At 42.9% G+C, this 21,620-nt stretch overlaps 1 protein-coding gene and 1 pseudogene across 2 annotated transcripts; both read left to right on the top strand.

Annotated features, from left to right (window-relative positions):
• The first annotated feature begins 3,706 nt into the window (after positions 1–3,706).
• Positions 3,707–6,730, top strand: LOC311133453 (EF-hand calcium-binding domain-containing protein 12-like; annotated as a pseudogene). The gene is made up of 8 exons: positions 3,707–4,186; positions 4,273–4,470; positions 4,561–4,825; positions 5,021–5,184; positions 5,296–5,506; positions 5,878–6,085; positions 6,281–6,388; positions 6,481–6,730. The product of its transcript is annotated as an EF-hand calcium-binding domain-containing protein 12-like (transcript).
• A 553-nt stretch (positions 6,731–7,283) lies between these two features.
• On the top strand, positions 7,284–15,956 carry LOC311133458 (MAP kinase-activated protein kinase 2-like). The gene is made up of 10 exons (XM_084166939.1): positions 7,284–8,146; positions 10,663–10,802; positions 11,159–11,223; positions 11,329–11,408; positions 11,581–11,707; positions 11,887–11,962; positions 12,275–12,399; positions 12,620–12,705; positions 12,809–12,889; positions 15,605–15,956. The coding sequence occupies exons 1-10, from the start codon at positions 7,871–7,873 to the stop codon at positions 15,827–15,829; spliced, it is 1,281 nt and encodes a 426-aa protein (XP_084023065.1). The 5' UTR covers positions 7,284–7,870; the 3' UTR covers positions 15,830–15,956.
• The last annotated feature ends 5,664 nt before the right edge of the window (positions 15,957–21,620 follow it).

Genomic DNA, 21,620 nt, shown 5'->3' with positions numbered 1-21,620 from the left:
AAGAGGACCACCCTGACCTGACATCTTACCACTGCATCATCCACCAATCTGCTAAGAGGCTTTCTGACAGAGGTTAATGCCAGCTATGATGACTTACTACTGCACAACAATGTCAGATGGCTCAGCAAAGGCAGGGTTTTGGAGAGCTTTTGGGCCATTCAGGAGGAAATCAAATCTTTCCTATCAGAGCAAAAGAGGGAAAAGACAACTCAGTTTACAGAGTTTTTGGAAGATGAGCTCAATGTTAAGCTGCAGGGACAGAACATTTGATAACAGCAGTCCGGGCTTTCCAGAGGAAATTTGAGATTTTCAAGACTGATCTCCAGGGAGAACTTGTCCACTTCCCAAAACTTTTGGAGCAAACCCAGGGAGAGAAAGATGTGCCCCACCATGATGATTTCATACAGAACCTGATGGATAACTTCAAGGCTCACATTGATGACTTTGCTCTTGGAAGACAACTGCTGCTGTTCATACAGAACCTCTTCTTAGTCACAAATGTCACAAAGTTTTCAGAGGAAGCAAAACAGACCTTCAGATGGGTAAATGTTGCATCACTACAAATTTAGTTGATTGAACTGCAAGAAAATGTGGCCTTGAAATAGCAGGTTGGTGTTTGTGACCCTGTCAGTTTCTGGGGAAAGATTGTGCCTGCAGCTGGTTTCCCTGTTCTAAACAAAATGGCACTACACATCCTGACCATGTTTTGTTCCACATATTGCTGTGAGTCAGCCTTCTCCACAATGAATATTATTAAAACCAAATACCGCACCAGGCTCACCAATGAACACCTGCACCAGTGTCTTAGAATTGCACTCACACCATATTTGCCAACGTTCAAAGTATTGGCAGGAGAATAAAACTGTCATTTCTCTCATTAGTCAATGACGCAAGGCTCAGCGTGACTTGTGCATGCATGGAACACAGTCTGTAATGCAAGGCCCAGCGTGACTTGTGCATGCATGGAACACAGTCTGTGATGCAAGGCCCAGAGTGACTTGTGCATGCATGGAACACAGTCTGTGATGCAAGGCCCAGAGTGACTTGTGCATGCATGGAACACAGTCTGTACACTCAGATGTTATTTTCTATTGGACTCCCCTTTGTTCTCCATAAAATGTGCACTTTAGTTTATTATTAATATTTATTCAATTAAGAAAAACGCAAGGCCCATGTACATTGGCTCAGTGACTTTTTTGCATACAGATTACTATGCAACCACTTTTGTTTTTCAGCAATGTTGTCACAAATGTGAACTTTATTATATTTTTGTAAAGAGAGAAACCATTCATTTTTTAAATACTTTTTGTTGTACTAATTTCTTAAATGTATTTGAAGCAGCATGACAAATAGTAATAGCCTACTTACTACTACAGCACAGCCTGTACAATGCACATTTTCACAGTCAAAATAAAAAAGTTGTTTGTAATTCATTAAAATGTATCTGATTGGTCTCATTTAATGTATTTAATAGTAGTCCTGAAAACATTTCATATAAAACCATGTATACCAAATCATAATATGGACAATGGTATGTTTGTTACTATGCTGTACTAGAGCACCGATAAATGACAATATCTATTCTATCAGGACCTTTCCCACTTAGGAAATGTGTGTGACTGGACCTTCTCAAATTGTATTTGAATACCCCTGGTATAGGGTGTTCACCCATTAAATTATTATTTCATTCAATGCTTGTGAAAATATGTTCATTCAATAGAGAACTCAATCAGAAAAACAATAGTCTAAACTCTATGTCTCTATCATATACAGTGCCTTGCAAAAGTATTCACCCCCCTTGGCGTTTTTCCTATTTTGTTGCATTACAACCTGTAATTTAAATGGATTTGGATTTCATGTAATGGACATACACGAAATAGTCCAAATTGGGGAAGTGAAATGAAAAAAATAACTTGTTTCAAAAAATTCTAAAAAAGAAATAACGCTTGTAGCATCATACACAAGAAGACTCGAGGCTGTAATCGCTGCCAAAGGTGCTTCAACAAAGTACTGAGTAAAGGGTCTGAATACTTATGTAAATGTGATATTTCCTTTTTTTATTTATTTTTATTAGCAAAAATGTCTAAAAACCTGTTTTTGCTTTGTCATTATGGTGTATTGTGTGTAGATTGATGAGGGGAATTTCATCCATTTTAGAATAAGGCTGTAATGTAAAAACAATGTGGAGAAAGTCAAGGGGTCTGAATACTTTCCGAATTAGCTGTATAACTCCCTGGCACCTTATCCCTGCAATGTGGAGAAAGTCAAGGGGTCTGAATACTTTCTGAATGCACTGTATAACTCCCTGGCACCTTATCCCTGCAATGTGGAAAAAGTCAAGGGGTCTGAATACTTTCCGAATGCGCTGTGTGTATATATATATATATATATATATATATATATATATCTACCCTCCCCCCAAAAAATCAGTTCCTGTTTTCATTGTGAATTACTGAGTCTTCCCCTTTAAATTGCGATAGAAACAGCCCATCTCAGCATTGATTGAGCGGGGTTAGAGGAATAGAAACCCAGGGAACTGGAGATAAAAATGAGAAGTGTTTCAAGTTGATTGTCATTGGTCCAAAGTGCGGAAACGCCTCCTAATGTTACCACCTCCCAACCCCCGAAATATGGAAGAGATACAACCAAGAGCTGCCCGGTCTTAACTAGCAACGGTCACAACTAACTAACGTTTTTATTTAATCACCTCTGTTAAGTACAAGCATATTAAGGTTGCAATATTGTAGAGAACAATCTAATGATTAATTGTATGTGATTCTTAATGACATTGGCTAAAGAAAACTAGGTTTAAACACGCCCTACAAAGTAGCTAAAAAGTAGTAGTACTTGAAAACTTGCTAATTAGCTCAAATGCTACTCCCAACCTTTGGGTTGCTAGACATTAGGGTTAAGTTTAGGAGTTAGGTTAAATGGTTAAGGGGTTATTAAGGCTGGGGTTAGGGAAAGGGTTATCTAAAAGGGTTAAGGTTAGGGGAAGGGTTAGCTTAAAGGGTTAAGGTTAGGGTTAGCTAACATGCTAAGTAATTTAGATGCAAAGTAGCTAAAAAGTAGTAGCTCAGTTGGTAGAGCATGGCGCTTGCAACGCCAGGGTTGTGGGTTCGTTTCCCATGGGGTGGGCAGTATGAAAATGTATGCACTCACTAACTGTAAGTTGCTCTGGATAAGAGTGTCTGCTAAATGACTAAAATGTAGTAAATACTTGAAAAGTTGCAAATTAGCTAAAATGCTAAAGTTGTCCTTGATGAGATTGCTTGACATTCGCGTTATACCCCCACCCTGACCAATCATCCTACTTTCGTTTTTGCCTTAAGTAACCATCTGTTTTATGTAACAATACCAAACTTACATATCATCCTAATAATTTGAGTGTCCCGGATTTTCATTTGCTATGTTACGTCTAGTCTATGAGACCAGGATGACTCCACTTAACCACTGGTGACAACCCGCGCTCATGGAATACCCACTGCGCAATGCAACAAAAGGTTCCATGGTTACCATGCATAAACATGCACGAGTGGAACCAGCTGCGCTCCCCAACAGTCGACGGCCATGAGAAGTCACCAAAATGTTGAAACCAAAACTGCTGTCGGTCTTTCTCCATTTACAATATAAGTACATTATAGAAGGAAAATATACATCTAAAACCGTTTCATTTCAGTAGGTCTATAATCTCAAAAGCATAAAAATGGATGATTTGGAAATAGACGAACAACTGGTGCGGATTAAAAAGAGAGATTTAGTGCAGACATATTTCTACAAAACGGCAAGCAGAGTGTTCGGTCCCGCTAAAACAAGGGACAGGGTTTTCATCGCGCCACGGATGCCCAAACCGCCCGTGTGCATGCCTAAACCTGCGAGCCAAGTGCCGACAAAAAGTCGACATAGGTCAGTGGCGGTGGCGGCCATGGCATCAGGAGCAGGGGACAGAGACAGTGTTGCTCCAGAGATGCCTTTGGATTTTAATGACGCCAAGCACCAAGACTGGGTTAACCAAAGGAGGTCCTTTCGTCAAGAGTTCGATAGTTTCTGAGATTTGTCGAAGTGGGTTAAGAGTAAGCCGACGGTGACCGAGCTGGAGATGTTGGTTGTGGAGAGAGAGAAAAAGATTCAGAGAACTCCCTCACTTGTCCCGCGTGTTACTTTGACACCCTTTTAGGCTTATAAGGTAAATCACCAATGAGTGATGCTGCCATGGCTCATAGACCCCATTATATAAAGTATATGAATCACTGTTCTCTGTCTCTTCTCCAGTCCAGAACACGTGCCAGCCTGACCCATCCTTCTCGACGGGCTTATGTACCTCGTGCACACGCAGTCTGGTCAACACAGCGCGAGGTAAACAGGTACCTCTGCACTCATGATCTCAGACTCTCTGAAGTGGCCAAATGGCTTGACAAACATGGCAAGCCATGCATCAGTCAGAATGACCCCCTAGCTGTGTTTGAGAAGGTAGTGATCCTATCAATAATATCATGGCAATCATTATCTGACTGAGTGTAGGCCTATGTGTGTTTATTAACATCGATGCAACCCCATCAGGAGGGCATCCCTGTGGTGCCAGAGCGTCTGGATGACCTGGTGTCCAGTCCAAGCAGCATGGAGGGGGGCACAGTGACAGTGAAGGATCTGGCGGAGGGCATCAAGTCCTGGAGCCAGGAGAGGGAGAGGGAAGAGAGGGCCAGCTGGGGCCACAGGAGCCTGCCATAGAGAGGGGAGCTAGGACCACCCCTGGAGCTGGAGAAGGGGGGCAACAGGGACATAGAGCGAGTGAGGGGCAGGGAGCAGCAGGCCCTGAGCCCCCTAGGTTAGTAAAGATGGAGACATGATCTTCTCAGCTCATCACCCAAAGAGCATTGTGTAGCATTGTGTTAGGTTGTATGATGTGATTGAATGGCTACAAATACAGTGCTAGAAATACCTGCCATTGTCTCCCCCCTCCTCTCCTCTGCAGTCCTATCCTCCCCTCCACTCTCCTCTCCCCTCCCTCCCCTCCTCTCAGCGCGGAGGCCAATGTGGAGCCGTGGTCTCAAGCAGGGGTTGGGGAGACATGGTGCTCAGCTCCTGTCCCTCCCCAGCCCTGAGCTGTGTCTGCAGACTCCCCTGTCTCCGGAGGAGCAGCAGGATCAAGCCTTCATCCAGCAGCACCGCCGCAACAGAATCAAGGTGAGGGCAGGACCATTACAATCAAATCCAACAGAGGCTCCTACGGCCACTCTCTCTTTCCATTGGCCCTATCATGACCTAACCTCTGCCCTCTAACCTTGTCGGCACTAGGGCATGCAGGATAAGGAGGTGCTGGCCATCATGAGGACGGTGTGTATAGGGAACCCCACCCAGGACACCCACTCCCACCCGTCCTCTCTGGGAGGAGACACGGCCCGAGCGGTGGACAGGTTCAGGAGACAGTGTCTGGGGGAGTACCTGGACTCACTGGACCAGTGTCACACAAAGCGGGTCACAGTCAACCAGGCCACACTGGAGAGAGGTGAGAACCATAGGAAAACACACACACACATACAGAAAATATACTCACACACACAGTACAGTACACAAACACACAAGAAAACACCTTGAGGTAGGCATTAGGTAAAGCACACACATATACCCCTTTGGCTATACACACCCAAACAATTCCAGATGATGTTGACCCTTTTTCTATTCTAATCACATAACCTCATGTCCCACAAGTACCCTTCATTACTGAGTAATAGCACTTTAAAGACCTTGATTGCACTTAAAAGCACCAGTAATAGCACTTTAAAGCACCAGCCATAGTGCTGGAGTATGCTGTCCAGCACTAAATCTATCTGTGTGTGTATGTCCATGCATGCGTGTGTGTGTCCTACTCCTCCTCAGTTCTGCTGCATCCAGGGGACCATGTCTTGGGGGGTCCGAAGTGTCCCGTGCTGAGGCAGGCAGGGTCCAACGCTGTGCCGGGGCGTGGTGGCCGTCTGAGGGCCTGGATCTGCTACAGCAGTAGTACCCCCCGGGGGGTCGAGGAGAAGGAGGAAGAGGAGCATGGCCTGGAGAAAGAGACCACTCCACACAAAGTCCACAAGGAGACGTGAGTGTTGGTGTCATCAACCGCAGATAGATTATCAAATTGACCACACAGTAACAGTCACATCAGGCAGAGAATAGAGATATATGTTTGTATTATACCATATGCAGTTCTGACAGTGAGGGAGAAGTCTACAGCTCTGATATTACCTGTTATGTTTTCTGCCTCCTCCCCCAGGGCTCTGTACCCCTCCCGTAGGTCTGTGCGTCGGAGGTCCAAGATGATGACTCTGTCCACAGGTCGTGCTGAGGTCAGACACAAGACAGAATGCTGGCTGACCAGGGAGGAGTACGCCCACATTAAAAGGTGAGGAGGAAGTGACATCAGTGTTATTATGGCAAGCCGCCACACTAATAGTAGCCACAGCAACAACAATGTGTATTGTTTTACATGTGTAATGTGTATGTGCTGTTTGTTTGGAGCAACATGAGGGAGCCGTCCAGCCGTAGAGCCAACCCTAACTCATTCTGGCCTGGTCAGGACAACCACGTAAGACTGTACCTGCCCAGAGTGGGCCTGTCTCCTGAGGGGGTCCTCTTTGAGCACATCGTCCACTCCCCCGCCCCCAGCCCCGGCAACTGGCCTGTCAACGACAGGGGCTACTCCACCTCTGAAGATATAGATGGACTCAAGGCCTACACCCTATAGAGCTCTCTACTCTATGCTCCAGATATAATATTGTACTTGCATGGGGTAGTTCAAATACTTTTTTGCTGTTGGAATATGGTTACAGTCCAAGGGTCTCCTCTTCAGTTCACTGGGCTATTGTCGATTGACATTATTTTATCTGTGAAGGTAATAAAGACTACCACTGACTGACCAGCATTTTTGTCCTTTTCAACTTTTTGTTTAAATTTAAGGATAAGAATTGGATGTTAGTGATTGGTTAGTAATACCTGACGAGTTCCTATAAACAGAGATCCGTATATAATGACGAGATGCTCATGTCTCTGCCCTAACAATGGGAATAGTTGTCCCAACGGCGGGAAAACAGGCGACAAGTTTAGGTCCAAAATAAGCCCATAGAAACGCATTGGGTTTATTTTGGAAAGATTTTGGCGAGAGTGAAACCTCTCGCTTCGCCTCTTCCTGTTTGTTACAAACTGTCAGCGCTTCTTTACGCGTGGCGGCTCCTTTAAAATAAACGCAGTGTGAATGAATTTGAGCGGTGCTGCGCTGACGTAAGGGATTTGGAGAGTTTGGTTTAGCCCCAGAGGGTACAGGAGAGGAGAATAACGAAGAGAATAAGGACTGTTATCCTGGTTTTATTTGGTTTTTATATGGTTTTGCAGGAAATGTTCTGCGCATTTTGATTAACTAAACTAGACATCCGGTACAGATGTATTTGCTGGGGTACAATGACCTGTGTCCCATTTATTTTGATACAACATAATATTTTACATAATCGATTGTAAACTATACCACAAATTAGAATGTCCTTTAGAGTGAAGTTCAAAATGCTTCATAGAACTATACAATCTGAAAACGTATTATTCTGTCAATGTGCCAATATTATTGTATATAGTAGCTATTCCTCGGAAAAAATAAGACTACTGAGGATTAATTCGCCTATTTTCGCGCCATAATCTAAAGTAAAATCGAAGGACGACGAAGGAATCTGAAAAAAATCTAATTTAGTCTCAGAGAGAGGGAGGGGGAGTGAGGCTGCGGCCGGACATTGGACGGGAGGGGAAGAGGGACATATTCCCCAGGACACCACTGCCTCTTCTTGCACTCTCTGTTCCTCTGGAGAGCACGGAGGGGGACTTGAACGGAAAGAGACAAAGCATGCAACATAATGGTAATGGGGAGGAGAGGCAGTCGGCGAACCAATCCGAATCTCAGCTCCAGGGGACGACTGGTTTCAGCGGACCACACATCCCAGGCAATGACACCCTAAGCAGTCCCACACTCTTCCAACTGCCCGCTCATTCCCAACTGGAGTTCAAACGCAACGCAGTCACAGAGGACTACAAAATAACAACTCAAGTACTAGGACTGGGTATGAACGGGAAAGTGCTGGAATGCTACTGCAAGAAGACAGGGGATAAATGTGCGCTCAAGGTGTGTGTGTGTGTGTGATAGAGAGAGAGAGAGAGAGAGAGAGAGAGAGAGAGAGAGAGAGAGAGAGAGAGAGAGAGACCATCGGTCATCAGACCCAAGTGGCACCAAGTATTTTAGGTCTTGCTTGCTTTCTTTCCTTACATACTGATGTAAATGACAGGGCACTTGAGGATATCTTTGCAGTGGTGATGGTAAGGGGTAGAATAGTAATCAATTATTCACTATTCCTCCATCTCAGACAGTCTCCAGCTCAGTCTCTTGCATATTTCTTAATTGTTTGATAGTACCAATGGAACCACTCCTTTATTTGGAATCACATCCTTTGTCTGATTTCGGTTGGGGTTGTATGAAGGACATACGCCCACCTTGGATATAATGCTAAAAACATACGCTTGCCAGTCACATCCTCAATAATTTACATACATGGGCGTCGGTGTACATGCTTGCAGTATACCATGTCTGATGTGCAGAAGTTGACATTTGTGCAGGGAAGTTACTGTCACCTGAGTCTCGCCTACTTCCTGCCTCTGATATATTTACTGTATCAACAAACAAGGCGAAGTGTACAGAGTCTTTCTAAACCTGCAAAGTCAGTTAGTTAGCATGTCCACCAGTCACCAGGAGTTTTCTTAAAAAACTGGAAAAAGTGCAACCACAAAAAACAAGAACTGAAACCCCATGAGCCTCTTGGTATGTTTTCATTGGATCAGTCTCAATCTCCAAAATAGTTCCAATTTTTTTTTTTTCCAGGGACACCAAAGATAGATGGATGAAATGTGATGATGAGGAGGATCAGTTATACTGGCGCATGTGAATACATGCTGATGTTCTGTTCTGTCAGTGTTTGTGTTATGGACAATGTTTAGGCTGAGTATTAGGTTCCTCCTCTATAAACAGTTTAATCTCAACCTGCCCTCTCCTTCCTGTCCCACAATGCACTGGTTCCTGTCATAGACAGAGGAGAGGCTAGTTTCTCTGACTGTGGTGTCTGGGGATATGGGATCCCTTCCAACCTTACATCCAATCCCTTTGCAAGGTTGTTATTATCGGTACATTTTGAATGCACTCAAAGTTCTGCATGGAATCCTCCTGCCAAGTAAATTACAGTTTTTATCAATTACTTTGGTGCAATTTTAACAAGTATGTCTTACATATTCAAAACTCTAAGCACAAAAATCTAAACAGATCATCAAAATGGCTCATGTTTCAAAATTCAAAGCACATTTCCAATATACTGAGTACAACAAATACCCATGGGACCTATGATTTCTTAATCCGGCCCTGTATGTGCTACCATTTGGAATTATACTGTAGTGTAGTGTACAATGCACTACTGAAATACCTGGGTTGTACTGTATATAACAATATATTCCACTCATGATCTGAATTTCAATTATACACTGTAAGCTGATAGATTTCAAGCAGAGAGACAGGCGATACTGTATCAGTTGACAAGTCACGTAGAAAAGGTGATCTTGTACAATGTTGAATGGGGCAGAAATGGAATACAACACCGTGCTCCTTTTTTACAATAGCCAACTGCTTTAAAATACCTCTATTTCTTACAATTTGTCCTACATATGTACTCTCTAAGGATAATGAAACTGTAAGAATGACATACTTCTCAACATTACCCACAACCTGCCATTGGATACACATTATAAAAAGAATTGTGCTTGTCAAGTTACATTATTATCAAATGAAAAATGATATTTACCATCTACTATTCTTTCTATTCAGCACTACGAAAAGAACAGTTTTGAAATGTGTATATTACATTTTTTGCTATTGGAATAAAGGGTAGTTAAAAATGACTAAATGGTAAGCCTGATCTGATGTATTGGTAAACAAAATGTTCTCATGATATTTTATGGAAAACTTAGATTTTGCATGACTGACTCAGGGACGAAAGATGTGTGAAACCCCAATGAATGCAAAATCAAAGGTTCTGAACATAAAATAAGCGGCATTACAAGTGTTATCAGTTTAGAGTTTTGTACTTAGAGTTTAGAAAATATACCACTTACATCTGAAAAATTTGCCAAATTGATTGAACAAAAACTGTAATATGAATGAATGGTCCGGATTGTATTTCGGATGATGGAATCACTGATGTGAGAGTATGGAGAGACTGTGTACGGGTGTGTGTGTGTAAGAGTGAGAGAGAGCAAGAGTGAAAGAGTGAGAGAAAGAGAGGTGAGAGAGCGAGAGAGAGAGAGAGCTGTGGGACTAAGATTGGTCACAGGGCTTTTAACCTGATTGAAGCTGTTATTATGCCCTTGATCAATTCCTCCAAGACCTGTGAGTGGCTATAGACAACATGGACACATGCACACAAAAACACACTCACAGCACATACATGTTGTATAGATACACACTCACGTTCCAATACAGATACATGCTGCACCCATCATCATAACTTGTCATTGTAAATACTGTATGCTTCTGAAACCTGCACATTATTCTCTCCCCTTCTTTCTCTGTGTTTCTATCCCCACCTTCCTCTGTGGGGGCAGATTCTGTATGATAGTCCTAAGGCGCGGCGGGAGGTGGAGCTTCATTGGAGAGTGTCGGGGGGTCCATACATCGTTCGCATCCTCAGCCTGTATGAGAACATGCACCAGGGGAAGAAATGCCTGGTTATCATCATGGAGTGGTAAGGACCACACAGACTACATAAACCAGAATGCATTGTGTATGATGCATGTCTTCTCTCTTAGCTTATCTAGCATGTCTCTAGACTTTAAAAACATTGCTAATGAGTAGGGCCAGGAGTTTTTCCTGGTCAGGTCGCGTGGTCAGAAAAAAACTCCTGGCCCTAATGAAAGTCTACACAAACATCAAATTATGTTCCCGCTCTCCTCCTTGGTCATTGTGTTTGGGCTCTGTAGATTGGGCTCAGTAATTAACTAGTAACTACTAAGGGACAATGCTTGCCTTGTTTAGTGGAATAGCTTTGTTGTCTTGTTGAGAAGCTCTGATCTGTGTCTCTTGTTTTTCTTCCTGTCTCAGTATGGAGGGAGGGGAGCTATTCAGTCGCATTCAGGCCAGAGGGGACCAGGCGTTCACAGAGAGAGGTGAGTTATGACGGGGAACTGTGTTGTGTCATTTACAGTGCTCTGTGATTTACGGTGCCCCGTATGCTCTATGTTAATCAGATTTATGTCATGGCTTTTAATCAGAGGCTTCAGAGATCATGAGGGACATAGGCGTGGCAATCGAGTACCTCCACCACAAGGACATAGCTCACAGAGATGTCAAGGTGGGACTATACTCCTAGACACACATCACTCACAGACATGTACACTCCTGTATCTCTTTCATCTGACACTCGCTGACAGATGTCTTTACCGCTGGTGGTTTTAGTGATGATGTACTTATTGCTTTCGTCTTTTTTACACCCCCCTCCACACACACACACAAACACACAACAGCCTGAAAATCTGCTCTACACCACCAAGGAGAGCAATGGTGTGCTGAAACTGACTGACTTTGGCTTTGCCAAGGAGACCACCCTCCACAACTCCCTCCAGACACCCTGTTACACCCCTTACTATGTTGGTGAGTGGTTGGGTCTGTTACACAAGTAGTGGTATAGTATACTATTTAGATGTGACTATAGGCTATAACGTTTTATGGTTTACTTTTCCCCACATATTGTCCCTGTCTCTGCCTGTCTGTCTGCCTGACTAGTTGTCTCTTGGTCTCTATTTATGTCTGTGTGTCTGTCTGTCCATCAGCCCCCGAGGTGCTCGGTCCAGAGAAGTATGACAAGTCATGTGACATGTGGTCTCTGGGCGTGATCATGTACATCCTGTGAGTACCTAGTGTGTCTTTGTGCTATAAGTGTGTATGTGAGAATCAAGTCACAGGCTTCTTATTCACTCTCACTCTGCCTACTGTTCCCTCCTGGGCCTCATTCCTACTCTCCCTTTTCTGCACTTCCTGGTTCTCCTCTCCCTCTCTTTCAACACTCGGCTCCTCATGGTCCACCACTTGCTTTCTGAATGAATGAATGAATGACTGTTAAATGACTGTTAAATTGCTGTTGAATGAGTGTCCAGTTGTAGTGCATACAGTAGCTGTAGTTGCTCTATACTCATGGTAAAGTATATAGAGTATCCCCAGGCTGTGTGGGTTCCCTCCGTTCAACTCTAACACGGGCCAGGCCATCTCCCCAGGGATGAAGCAGAGGATCAGGATGGGCCAGTACAACTTCCCTAACCCTGAGTGGGCTGAAGTGTCGGAGGAAGGTCAGACTAGAGACAATTGAATACTGTGGGTTTGAATGGCCTATACTAGAGGTAGAGGCTTCACTGCAATACAAACTATGTTCTGCTAATTTCAAAATATTTTGGACGGATTCGTCTACGGTTGTGATTTGTAGGTCCTTTGACAAACATCTTGTCTAGTTTACCTGATGTTCATGTTTTATTTGATATGCTTGTTGACCTTTGACCATACCCTCTGTAGCCAAACAGCTGATCAACCAGCTGCTGAAGACAGACCCAAACGAGAGGATGACCATCGGGCAGTTCATGAACCACCCTTGGATCAATGTGAGTATTACTACTGCATGTCTGAGAACACTGTCTGAGTGCGTTGGATAATATGAGACTCTCATTCACACTGTGTGTGTGTGTGTGTTTGTTGACATTACAGCAGTCGATGGTGGTTCCTCCGACTCCTCTGCACACATCCCGTGTTCTGACAGAGGACAGAGATCTGTGGGACAATGTCAAGGTGAGACTAGAGAGCTGTAAAACACTGACACTGTGGTATGAAAAAATGAACCACTAGATGGTGCTAAAACAGTAGATTTGTAAGATCCATACTGCAACTATCTACAGTGCCTTTAGAAAATTCTCAAACCCCTTGACATATTCCAAATGTAATTCATTTTGTTGTGTTACTGCCTGAATTCAAAATTGATTCAATACCCCATAATGACAAAGTGAAAACATGTTTTTAGAAACATTTGGCAAATATATTGAAAATGAAATACAGAAATACCTAATTTACATAGGTATTCACACATCTTTTCTATGACACTCAAAATTGAGCTCAGGTGCATCCAATTTCCTTTGATCATCCTTGAGATGTCGCTACAACTTGATTGGAGTCCACCTGTGGCCAATTGTTTGGACATGATTTAGAAAGAAACCCATCTGTCTATATAAGGTCCCACAGAAACTATATTATGAAGTCCAAGGAACTGTCTGTAGATCTCCGAGATATAATTGTGATGAGGCATATATCTGGGGAAGGGTATAAAACAATTTCTAGAGTGTTGAATGTTTCTGGTCTCCATCATTGGGAAATAGAAAAAACATGGAACTACCAAGACTCTGCCTAGAGCTGGCTGTCTGACCAAACTGAGTAACCAGGCAAGAAGGACCTTGGTTAAGGAGGTGACCAAGAACCCAATGACCACTCTGACAGAACTACAGAGTCCCTTGGCTGAGATGGGAGTACCTGCCAGAAGGACATCAGTCTCTACAGCACTTCACCAATCTGGGCTTTATGGGAGAGGGGCCAGACGGAAGCCACTCCTGAGAAAAAGGCACATGACAGCACGCCTGGAGCATGGTGGTGGCAGCATCATAATATGGGGATGCTTTTCAGCGGCAGGGAGAAAAGTAAGAATAGAGGGAACAATGAATGGAGCCAAGTACAGGCAAATCCTTGATGAGAACCTGCTTCATAGTACAAACGATCTTAGATTGGGGTGAAGATTTACGTTCCAACAGGACAATGACCCCAAGCATACAGCCAAAGCAACGCTGGAATGGCTTCAGAACAAGAATGGGAAAGTCATTGAGTGGCCCAGCCAAAGCCTAGACTTGAATCCCATTGAAAATCTGTGGAAAGACTTGAATATTGCTGTTTGCCGCTCCCTATCTAACTTAACAGAGCTTGAGAAAATCTGCAAGGAAGAATGGGAGAAAATCTCCAAATCCAGATGTGCAAAACTGATAGACATACCCAAGTCGACTTAAAGGGAAATTCCCTACTAATTGCCTAATTATTTTCCTCTACCTTTTTCATTCAGAAATGACGCTTTAAAGCTGTAATCCCCGCCAAAGGTGCTTCTACAAAGTATTGACTCAGGGGTGTGAATACTTACAGTACCAGTCAAAAGTTTGGACACGCCTACTCATTCAAGGGTTTTTCTTTCTTTTTACTATTTTCTACATTGTAGAATAATAGTGAAGACATCAAAACTATGAAATAACCCATATGGAATCATGTAGTAACCAAAAAAGTGTTAAACAAATCAAAATATATTTTATATTTGAGATTCTTCAAAGTAGCCACCCTTTGCCTTGATGACAGCTTTGCTCACTTGGCATTCTCTCAACCAGCTTCACCTGGAATGATTTTCCAACAGTCTTGAAGGAGTTCCCACATATGCTGAGCACTTGTTGGCTGCTTTCCCTTCAATCTGCAGTCCAACTCATCCCAAACCATCTCAAAAGGACAGATTTCTACCGGTCTAATGTCCATTGTTCGTGTTTCTTGGCCCAAGCAAGTTTCTTATTATTGGTGTCCTTTAGTAGTGGTTTCTTTGGAGTAATTTGACCATGAAGGCCTGATTCACGCAGTCTCCTTTGAACAGTTGATTTTGAGATGTGTCTGTTTCTTGAACTCTGTGAAGCATTTATTTGGGCTGCAATTTCTGAGGCTGGTAACTCTAATGAACTTATCCTCTGCAGCAGAGGTGACTCTGGGTCTTCCTCCATGAGAGCCAATTTCATCATAGCGCTTGACGGTTTTTGTGACTGCACTTGAAGAATCTTTCAAAGTTATTGAAATGTTCCGTATTGACTGACCTTCATGTCTTTAAAGTAATGATGGACTGTCGTTTCTCTTTGCTTATTTGAGCTGTTCTTGCCATAATATGGACTTGGTATTTTACCAAATAGGGCTATCTTCTAATTTCACAAATTATCTTTTAACAAGGCACACCTGTTAATTGAAATGCATTCCAGGTGACTACCTCATGAAGCTGGTTGAGGGAATGCCAAGAGTGTGCAAAGCTGTCATCAAGGCAAAGGGTGGCTACTTTGAAGAATCTAAAATATATTTTTATTTGTTTAACACTTTTTTGGTTACTACATGATTCCATATGTGGTATTTCATAGTTTTGATGTCTTCACTATTATTCTACAATGTAGAAAATAGTAAAAATAAAGAAAAACCCTGGAATGAGTGTGTCTAAACTTTTGACTGGTACGGTATGTAAATTAGATATTTCTGTATTTCATTTTCAAGAAATTTGCACACATTTCTAAAAACATATTTTCACTGTCATTATGGGCTACTGTGTGTAGATGGGTGAGATTTTTTATTTATTTAATCCATTTTGGATTCAGGCTGTAACACAACAAAATGTGGAATAAGTCAAGGGATATGATTACTTTCTGAAGGCACTGTATCTGTACTGTCTGGATCCAGGAGGAGATGACCAGTGCTCTGGCCACCATGCGTGTGGACTATGACCAGGTGAAGATCAAAGATCTGGACACGTCCAATAACCCACTGCTCAACAAGCGACGCAAGAGACCTGCTGCTGGGGCAGCCGAGGGAGAGGAGGGAGGAGGGGGAGGTGGTGGGGGATTAGGAGGGGGAGGTGGTGGGGGATTAGGAGGAGGAGGCACAACTGTTTGCAACAGCCAGTGAAAGTCTGAGGGGAAAGGAGAGGGAGGAGGGGATGTTTTATTAAAACCTGTAGGCTACTGATATTATGTTTATAAAGCCCTTCTGTTGAATAAAGCCCTTCTGTTGAATAAATGTAATGTTGTCTCCCTCAGGTGGTCGGCTTCGTCATTACACCCTCTAAAATGACGTTACCGAACAGAATTCTCAAATGGGCGGTGCTTAGAAAATACCTGCTCATGGGCTGCGATAAAGAATGAGACCCAGACTTCCTTAAACCTATAATAAGTAAAGAAGTAATTTTGTGTGAAAGCCCCCCCAAAAAAAATTGTTTTACGTCAGAGGCAGAAACATGGCACAGAAAGAAGAAAAATAGCTATTTTTGCAGCCCTTCTCCCCTTGTCGATACGGAGGACGCATGCTGTTTAAATGGCCAACATTTATTTAGACGTTCACAAATGTAACACATTTTGACTATCACTAATGTCATGATATGTTTGTTATAGTAATAAAGAAGATGAAATATATTGGGTAGATGTTTCTAAAACTAATTGTAACTATGTATGGACACAGGCACGGCTCCAGGATGACATGCCTGAGGGGGCATTTTAAATCCATGGGGGGAACAACTAGTATTGCTTTAGAGCCCTAATAAAATAAGGTAGATTGGTCCTACTGCTGTTCAAATGTACAAAAATTTATCTGAAATGTAGCCGTACATTTAACATTTAAGTCATTTAGCAGACGCTCTTATCCAGAGCGACTTACAAATCAACAATCGTTGTTTTATATAATAACACAAGATATGCGCCCCACTACTACTTAAGTGTGCTACACATAATTTGCGCCTACCAACATGCACAGATCAGATGGACAGGATGAGCACTACTAGGCTATTAAAGATTCTTACAGGCTTCATAGCTTAAACTTCAATAATTAGAACTGTAGGCTCAGTGGCGACCCGTCATTCAGGGCAGGTGGGGCAGAACCTGTTTTGCATGTTATTTTGGCATTAATTCGTGACATATCCGTTTGCAAACAATGTAAAAACAAATATATTGAGTGAATAACGCTGCATACAAACATGGTCTCTTTCTTGCTTTCTTGAGTAAGGCAGCTCCAAAATGGAGGTGTTTCAGCCTAGCACAGTGCTTTCTGTGGTGGAGGGGCAGCCAGTGGAAAATACAGAGTTTAGGTGTTGGTAATCTTCTCTAGTTCCACCGTGATTGGCTAAGTGTTCTGTCACTCATGGGGACACTACGTCACCGCAGAATCTACAGGGAGAGCTAGGCAGTTCAAGCTCCATTGGATGCTGCCATAGATTAACATTAGAAGTGCCCATCCAAGAAGGCTCAAGTCATTGGCCACAGATAAAATGACGTCAAATCACGTTATACAGTATCTACCGTAGCTTTGATTGGACTGAACATGTCAACATCATACTTTCAAAATCTTAGCTAGCAAGCTAGACAAGCAGTCATCATCATGAATCACGTTGACAATTTACTGGCAAACCCTTTTCAATCCTTGTCATATGAAGAGAAATTATAGATACAACGTATCGGTGCTCATCGGCCATTGGGCATAAACATTGCACAACAAGTCAGAAATCGCAAATTTAACAATGAGTGGTTTGGAAGGAATCAGTGGCTAACTGCAAGCGTTGCAAAGCAATCACTATTTTGCTTCCCCTGCCTGCTATTCGGTGGAGAGGGTGTGAAGACTGGGTTTAAGGATTTAAAACATCTGTCTGAAAGGGTCTCTTTCCCAGCTTAAAAGGATACACATTCACACGCAACAACATGGGCCAGAAAAGGTTGAATACGTTGGCCATGCTGTCAATCCAGCATGACTTCTGTCACGTTGATTTTATTTTATTTTATTTTATTCAAAACAACTGGAAACTCTGAAATCTCAGACTTCAGTGAGTTCAATACCTCTGTTCAAGTTCAAGACCTCTGAAAAAAACGTTTTGAACGGTCATCCAACTCGGAATTCCAAGTCGGGAACTCAGGCCTCTTTCTAGAGCTCCGACCTGAAGAGCAATGATGTCATGATTCTACCTTGTTTTTTTTCCAAGTTCCCAGTTGTCTTGAAAGCACCATAAATCCAGAGAATGCAAGACTTGATGACAAAATTTGATGACAAAATTTGCCCACAAGAAGGACCACCTCACCACCTTCCTGTTCAAGTGAGGACAGCACAACAACAGTGAGTCCAAAATGCATTGTATGCTGCTGCATAAATGATGTACAGTGCATTCGGAAAATATTCAGACCCGTTGACTGTTTCCACATTTGGTTACGTTACAGCCTTATTCTAAAATGGATTAAAATTAAATTAAATTCTCATAAATCTACACACAATACCCCATAATGACAAAGCTACTTTTTTTTATTGCAAATGTATTAAAAATAAAACACAGAAATACCTTATTTACATAAGTATTCAGAACCTTTGCGATGAGACTCGAAAATTGAGGTCAGGTGCATCCTGTTTCCATTGATCATCCTTGAGATAATTCTACAACTCGAATGGAGTCCACCTGTGGTAAAATCAACTGATTGGACATGATTTGGAAAGGCACACACCTGTCTCTATAAGGTCCCACAGTTAGTGCATGTCAGAGCAAAAACCAAGCCATGAGGTCGAAGGAATTGTCTGTAGAGCTCTGAGACAGGATTGTGTCGAGGCACAGATCTGGGGAAGGGTACCAAACATTTTTCTTAAATGGAAGAAGTTTGGAACCACCAAGACTCTTCCTAGAGCTGGCCGCCCGGCCAAACTCAGCAATCGAGGGAGAAGGGCCTTGGGCAGGGAGGTGACCAAGAACCCGATGGTCACTCTGACAGAGCTTCAGAGTTCCTCTGTGGAGATGGGAGAACCTATCAGAAGGACAACCATCTCTGCAGCACTCCACCAATCAGGCTTTTATGGCAGAGTGGCCAGACGGAAGCCACTCCTCAGTAAAAGGCACCTGACAGCCTGCTTGGAGTTTGCCAAAAGACACCTAAAGACTCTCAGACCATGAGAAACAAGGTTCTCTAGTCTGATGAAACCAAGATTGAACTCTTTGGCCTGAATGCCAAGCGTCACGTCTGGAGGAAACCTGGCACCATCCCTACTGTGAAGCATGGTGGTGGCACCATCATGCTGTGGGGATGTTTTTTCAGCAGCAGGGACTGGGAGACTAGTCAGGATCGAGGGAAAGATGAACGGAGCAAAGTACAGAGAGATACTTGATGAAGACCTGTTCCAGAGCACTCAGGACCTCAGACTGGGGCAAAGGTTCACCTTCCAACAGGACAACGACCCTAAGTAAAGTTAAGGCCTCAACATCTTGCTGAATTTATCTGAACTAACATTTATCTGAATTTCTGTTGGTGTCCATTTTGAAAGTGCTGAACGAATAGGCCTACCTCATCACAGCTCCTTTGCTTGCACTTAATTATACTTAGATCTAAGTGTTAATGATATGAGAATAAACATTATGAATTTACGGAAAATAAATGTAATAATGTTTGTGTATGGTTCAAAACTCAAAACTAATTTTGCCGTTCGTTATTATTGAAGGAGAATGCGGTTCTTATCCACTTACACAAATCCACAAGGAGTCAGTAGTAACCACATTTATTTAAGCAAGTCAGCCATATCAGCTATGTTTTGCTGCCAGACAAGGCACCGCTGATAGCCAGGTGTAGCGGTGGTAAGGATTCACTCCATGGTGCTGAAAGGAAAGCTCTGCTGTTGGTACAGCTTTATGTAGGCCCTAACAGTTTGTGGGCACCGTTTGTCACCATTATAGTGTAATAAATGTTTTGTTTAGTGTTGTGTTGTGTAGTGGCTTTGCTGGCATGCATAATTTTTTTTGCCCCACCAAGATTTATATGCTAAAGTCGCCACTGTATATGCTACATTTCTGTCTAATTTGTGACACTATGCAATGAGCGTAACCTACAGTAAGCCAAGCCGCCACTTCTCCAGGCGCGCAATATGTTCTGTGGGAGAGTTTCAGAAAAGCAAACTAAATGGTCCTATACTACTGCGACACACAAAATGTAGGCCTATCTGAAATGCAGCCATATACACAACAACTGTCATTTTGCACACAAGAAAGCACGGGATGTTGAAGAGAAGCCCCATGGAGACTGGTAGCCCAAGATGCACTCATTAAAACAGCACACACCGTAACCATCGATTCAGGACCATGGACAGAAGGCTACCGCCAGTCAGCACGATGAAAGGATGCTCTGCCAATTTCAGCCCCACTAAAGTGGACAGCTAGGACAATAGGAGCACTGCACTAGGCCTCACCTCAGAGCACAACCAATAGGTTACATTGGTTATTGTCCCTATACCATAACATAATGCAAAGCTGTATATCTATCAATAGCAATTAGACCCGCAAAAGCAAGCAATGACCTTAAGAATCCCAAATCAATTTAACATGCATGGAAGTAAGAAGCAAAGGTCTAAAGTAACTATACATTAAGCCAAACAACCAGGGTTACATGAGGGAAAACCAAGGAAGAGCTGCAGCCTCCTTGATGACGTGCTGAACCTCATGAGAAGTTTCTGATTCCATTCTCCTTCCTGGCAAAATTTACTTTTCAGGTCCCTCTCAAATGCCAGCTGGACAAGCTGGGCTTTTCGTTGATGTAACATGGTCTGTCTGTGTTCACTGAATACGTTCTTCAGGGTGGAGAAGGAATTTTTGTAGATGCCCCAAATGTTAATCCATGTTTCAGTGCCAACAGCACAGTCGGCATTGCTGACAAAGGCCCACCGTATCTTTGAAGAACACTGAGTGGGGTCCATTTGTTGTTGCTGGCTGTGGTTGCGATTTCACTTTTCAAGAATGTGCGAGCCACAATAAACTCAGCTTCCACTGGTTCAGTTTTGGTTAGATCCAACAATGGCTTGACCTTGTTCACATCCAAAAATTCTGGGCTCTCGGGATCCATGGCACACAGAGCTTCCACCAGTTGAATATTTCCTTCGCTAAATCGTGATGACATTTCCCCCAGCACAGCATCCAAAGTGCTGAAAATTGTCTCCATCATCATGCTGACCCACTGTGCTTTCAACTACATACTCTTGCAGAGTTTTACTCATGAGTCTCCGTCGTTTGCTTGGAGCTGGTGTGCTCGTGCCCTCCTGGCATGCCTCCCAAAGCTTTTCAAATTTAGCATCACATCGCAGTTTTTCAACGCACCCATACGTACTGCGAACAAGTTTTATACCGGTGTGTGGATCAGTAGCTTCAGACTGCATTAACTTCTTAGGAGGGTAGAGGAGCCCCAGGATTTTGTGAGTCATGTTAGCAATAAACTTAAAGCTCGGCTCTGTCACTTTCAATAAGTCTGTGGAGTTGGAGTTGGAGTGAGTAGTCATGCTGTACTTCGCTCCGCAGGTAATATGACACACATTACATTACAATGGAATGATTTGATTAGTGTAATGTTGGACAGCTACATAGTTGTTTTTGTATCAGAGATAAAGGTGTAGTATAGAGAAACTATCGAGGTTAGCTAGGCAGCTACATTCGTTCGCAGCGACAACGTTTTTCAAACAAAGTCAACACCGCAGCCATTGCTAGCTAGCCAACACTACCAGCTAGCAGTACTGTAGCAACTAAATACAATATCATTTTAGCCAACTACATTGGTTCGCAGCGACACCGTTTTTCAAACAAAGTCAACACCGCAGCCATTGCTAGCTAGCCAACACTACCAGCTAGCAATACTGTAGCAACTAAATACAATATCATTTTAGTCAATAAGAATTATGCAATGTAAAGCTTCACTTTCTGAAC

Source organism: Coregonus lavaretus (genome assembly GCF_964263955.1).
Source record: "Coregonus lavaretus genome assembly, chromosome: 8".
NCBI classification, from domain to species: Eukaryota; Metazoa; Chordata; class Actinopteri; order Salmoniformes; family Salmonidae; genus Coregonus; species Coregonus lavaretus.
This window is presented reverse-complemented; position numbering and strand designations above follow the sequence as displayed.

What these genes read in the sequence shown, in the direction of transcription:
- LOC311133458 (XM_084166939.1), top strand. Translation starts at nt 7,871, where the DNA reads ATGCAACATAATGGTAATGGGGAGGAGAGGCAGTCGGCGAACCAATCC. An exon ending in CCAGGCGTTCACAGAGAGAG is followed by an intron (nt 11,224 to 11,328) that starts GTGAGTTATGAC and finishes GCTTTTAATCAG; the next exon opens with AGGCTTCAGAGATCATGAGG. An exon ending in GGCGTGATCATGTACATCCT is followed by an intron (nt 11,963 to 12,274) that starts GTGAGTACCTAG and finishes GAGTATCCCCAG; the next exon opens with GCTGTGTGGGTTCCCTCCGT.